This window comes from Myotis brandtii, unplaced genomic scaffold (assembly GCF_000412655.1).
Source record: "Myotis brandtii unplaced genomic scaffold, ASM41265v1 scaffold138, whole genome shotgun sequence".
Taxonomy (NCBI): domain Eukaryota; kingdom Metazoa; phylum Chordata; class Mammalia; order Chiroptera; family Vespertilionidae; genus Myotis; species Myotis brandtii.
The window spans coordinates 1,526,375-1,531,058 of record NW_005354915.1 but is presented as its reverse complement, the minus strand read 5'-3'; the positions used below and the strand labels follow the sequence as shown (position 1 = coordinate 1,531,058).

Sequence of the window (4,684 nt, the reverse complement as noted above, 5' to 3'; positions counted from 1 at the left end):
GCAGGTTTGGGCGTGTCTGAGGCCCGTCCTGTGTTTCCTCCTGGTGGCTCCAGGGCCCAGCAGCTAGAACCTGCGGTGAGGGGACCAGCAGCGGGGCCAGCATTTACCCTCAAACAAGACCTTTGGCCGAATCTGTTCTTTTCCTTCCATTCCCTCTGCCCTCCCCTTGTAGAGCCCCTTCCTGTTCCTCATGCCCCGAGGGCCGGGGAGGGCCTTTGTGCGGTGACCTGCTCCTTAAGGCCCACCCCTTGGGGCAGTGACCCTGACCCGATTGACACCGGTCCCTGCTGCTGTGCTGCCACCTGCTGGCGAGATGGCAGACGGCGCAGGCAGCCCCGAGGGGCGGCAGTGCGTCCCTCCTGTCAGCCCTGTGCTAGGATCTGTCTTCTGCACCCATCACCCACCAGCAAACCGACTGGCCCGTGTCCCTTTTCCTGGCATCGTTTTCTTCCCGGTGGCCATTGTTAAACACAAACCCATGTGCCAGGGACCGTCCATGCCAGGCGAGCAGAGGCCTTCACCCCCATGTCGGGTCTTCAGGGCATGGGGCGGCGGGGGGCGGGGGGGGCTGTTTCCTGGAGAGACTTGTGCAGAGAGCAGGTGACCTGGGACTTCAGAAGACCTTGTCTGTGGGGCTCTCTTCTTGTCCTGTACCCCTCCCCCCCACCAATCCCTGGGACTCCCTCCCTCCAGCCAAGAGCTTGTTTTTCCATCCGGAATCCCAGCCACCCATGGGCACGCCGCCCCCCCCTCCCCCCCAGTGAGGAGTGACTCCCTGTCCTTTCTCCGCAGTGGGCTACGGCTCCTGGTTCGAGCACGTGCAGGAGTTCTGGGAGCACCGCACGGACTCCAACGTGCTCTTCCTCAAGTATGAAGACATGCACCGGGTGAGTGTGCGGCGCCGGAGCCAGCGGGAGAGCCTGGGTGGTGTGGGCCCTGCCCCCCGTGGTGGGACTGACTGGAGCGTCCGAGAGCCCCCTGGCCTCAGGTGTGCCCAGACCTGCCCCCCTTTGCCCACTGGAAGCCCCGTTTACCAGAAGTCCTCACTGAACAGTGTGGATGGGCTCTGTGGCCAAGTGAAACGACTTACGATGACGCCCATTATCACTACTGGAGGCTGATGGATATTAGTAAGAGTTAAGTTCCTACATCAGTGCTACCATGGAACAAAACTGAACACAGGGATGTTGTTATGCAAGGATCGGCTGTATCCCCTGGGAGCCAGTGGCGGCCGCGGGGAGCCGCGGGAGGGCTGCGTGGGGAGAAGGTGTGCACGCAGCTCCGGGACCCATGGCTGGGTCAGGCCGCTCCACAGTCAGGAGCAGCGCGCTGGGCCAGCTGTGAGTGGATCCGGCCTCAGACCCAGCCAGCTCCTTCCTGCTGAGGGCAGGCAGCCTGGGCCTGTCGGGAGGATGGGGAAGAAGAGAGTGAGCCGGTGGGCTTTTACTTCTTGCTGCTGTTTTACAGTGGCCACAGCGACATCTCGCTCCTGTCTGCTTCACATTCCCGGGGACCTGGGTTTGAATCCCGGAGCTGCCGCTTGAGAGTGGCCCTTGGGCCACTTCCCAACCCGGGGTTTTATTTCCACTTGAGGCCCATCTCAGACTGGGCTCAGCACCAAGTACAGCTCCTCGAGGGGTCCAGCCAGCGGTCAGTAACGGCACCACCTCTGCTCTTACCTTCCAGGACCTGGTGACGATGGTGGAGCAGCTGGCCAGGTTCCTGGGGGTGTCCTGTGACAAGGCCCAGCTGGAGTCGCTGATCGAGCACTGCCACCAGCTGGTGGACCAGTGCTGCAACGCCGAGGCCCTGCCAGTGGGCCGGGGTACGCGCCCTTGCCGCCCCTGCCTCTGCCCAGGGCCCGTGGCCCCCCACCCCCGCCCCACTTCAGTGTCCCGCTGCCCGTGTCTTGCTTCTCCAGAGCCCTCTGCTGTGCGTGGGGCGCAGCCACCTGGAAGCTGGGCCGTGCAGCTGTTTGCGTTGTGACGGAGCACAGGAGGGCCCCCCGGGCACGTGCCAGGCTCTGTGGGCACGATGTTCTCAAGCAGGTGTCTCCCCAGATGGCCCCACAGAGCAGAGCCCGGATGGTCCGGGCGGTGAAATCGCAGAGCCCACGTGTGCAGATGGATTCCCCAACCTGTGGGCCCGGGGAGGGCGTGAGTTCCCGTGAGGAAGTGCCGGTTCCTGCACGCACCAGGAGTGCCAGCGGCAGTCAGGGCAAGCCCGGCCGGGCAGGGGGTGAGAGCAGAAAGCGCAGGCCCCGGGCTGGCTTCTCCGGGAGCTGCTCTGGGGCAGGCAGCAGTTTGAGATGGAGGAGATGCTCCAGGCAGGAGTCCTCTCCCGGCCCCGGGGCCCTCCGTGTCCTCAGAGGAGCTGGGGCAGGAGAGCCCCGTGGTCCCCAAGGGGTTGCTGTGGCCGTGGGAGAGCAGGGAAAGGGGCACAGCCTGGTGGTGGTGACCTGACGCTGGTTCCTGGGTGGTGAGTCTGGAGCTTTCTCAGGAGACGACAGTGCTTGAGGGAAGGGGAAGAGGTGCCATCAGATCCACGGGAGACCCTGGGTGGTGGCGGAAGGGTGGGCTCCCTCACAGCTGCCACGCCCTGGGGAGGGGCCTTCGGTCAGGCTCTGAGCTTGGACAGCCTTGTCCTCTCTCTGCAGATGCAGAGGGCTGGCCATGGCTGCCGGGGCTCCCGGGCTGCTCTGAAGGTCAGGGGCACAGTGCCCTCCTGTAGAGGCAGAGCGGCCTGCTCTTCCAGGAAGAAACAAACCACAGCGCCTCGCGTTTGTTTCCTGGCTGCATCCTCACAAATGTTTATGGTTTACATTTTTTTTTGCTCGTTTTTAGTTTTGCATTTGCTCTGTTGCCTGTGGGTGTGACCGTCCCTGCGTCCCCCGTGGTTCGTGTGTGTGTGTCCCTGGGCTCCTTCCATGGATTTGCTTTGTCTTGTCGCCTTGGTTTTGCTTTATTTCAGTTCTTTGATTTTGTTTTCTTTTAGCACATTGCCTCTGTGCTCGGAAGACCTCCTTGCGCTGGTGAGAATGCAGGGCCTTGAGTAGCCAGCTGCATTGCTTAGATTTGATTCATATCCCAGCATAAATTCACTGTCTTGATTCCAAATCCTAAACCAGGTGGGTGACTCCTCTGATGCGCGCTCAGCTGCCTCAGCTGAGAAAAACAATCATGGAAAAGTTATTTATAGTGGCTTGGTCTGCAGGCTCCTGATTTCCTCCCTTGGGTACCATTAACGGGGAGCAGAACAGTTCCTCTTGTTTTTCTCCTCCCCACACTGACGTAATCGTCATGGCCAAAGAGGAACCCTGTCCTGTTGGGGTGTGAGCTCCGCACTCGCAGGGGTGGGTTGGTCCCGAGGTCCTGCCGGGGGTGAAGGAGGGGTGTTTGCTCCGACCTCGAGCTCTGATCTCGGAGATGCTGAAAGGGTTCTGAGCAAACATCTTAGTCCCCGAGGCCGTTCCCGAAAAGCACGGGGACAGCTGGCGGGTCACAGCTCCCCAGCTGGGAGGTCTGCACCCCACTCCTCGCATCTTCACAGTCACCGTTAACGTTTTATTTTTATTTGTTAATCCTCACCCAAGGACATTTTTTCCATTGATTTTTTTAGGAAGAGTGGAAAGGAGGGAGGGAGGGACGGGGAGAGATAGAGAAAGATCAACTGGTTGCCTCCCGCTGGACATTTTTTCCATTGATTTTTTTTAGGAAGAGTGGAAGGGAGGGAGGGATGGGGAGAGATAGAGAGAGAAAGATCAACTGGTTGCCTCCCGCTGTCTGGCGCCCAGACCGGGGCTGGGTGTCGAACCTACAACCCAGATATGTGCCCTTGATCAGGAATCCAACCGAGACCCTTCAGTGCCTGTGTCGACACTAACCATTTAGCCACATCAGCCAGGGCACCATTAACCCTTTGAGTGCCAACCAATATCCTAGGAACTATGCTAAAATTGCCAAGGCATTTTTGCTGATTTTACAGCAGTTTAGGAAAAAATTATGAATTGCAAGTAAATGAGGTTACATATTCAAAAACTTAAGGAAACTTTTACTACATTGACATATTTAGCAATATCCTCATCACTAATCAAAGCAGACTTAGAACTGGACGCCATTTCGAAGCTTTGATAGCGCTCCCGGCACTTTTGGTGAAAGACAGGATGAGCGCTCCCCAGCACTCAAGGGGTCAATATCTGTCCAACCAACTGCAGCTGTTGTAGTTGACAGGAAAGTGGGTGGGCTCTGCAGTTTGAGTTTTTTTGGGCTCTGTCTCCCAAGCCTGCTCCTGCCTGCTGGCCAGGGTCACAGTTTTTGACCGCCTGCTGCGCTGCAGCCCCGGCGGCCAGGGGTGGCCCTGACTCGCTTGGTGTGGAGTTGGGAGTCTGGCTGCCGCACACGCTCTGCATCCAGGCAGGAGAGCTGGCGGGCACCTTGACGGCCATTCCTCCCGGGCTGCGCGCGCAGGCTTCTCAAAATCTCCCTCCTTGACCTGGAGGCCACCTGCTCGCCTCAAGGGTCTGCCTTTGGATGGTGTTCCCTTCTCGCCGTCCGCAGAAGCAGGGGCCCCTTGGTGGGGCTGTTGAGCCGTGAGTGGGGACATTCGGAAACCCCACTTCCCCACGGTCCACAGACCTGGCCACACTCCCTGTGCTGAGAATCGCACTCAGAGCCTGGGTGCGGGG

At 59.5% G+C, this 4,684-nt stretch overlaps 1 protein-coding gene across 1 annotated transcript in view; it reads left to right on the top strand.

The window, feature by feature from the left end:
- SULT4A1 (sulfotransferase family 4A, member 1) overlaps positions 1 to 4,684 on the top strand; it is a 21,169-nt gene that overhangs the window by 14,848 nt on the left and 1,637 nt on the right. Inside the window, exons 4-5 of the mRNA XM_014535129.1 lie at positions 769 to 887; positions 1,687 to 1,825. Coding sequence (XP_014390615.1) covers positions 769 to 887; positions 1,687 to 1,825 — 258 coding nt within the window. The remainder of the gene's footprint in view (positions 1 to 768; positions 888 to 1,686; positions 1,826 to 4,684) is intronic.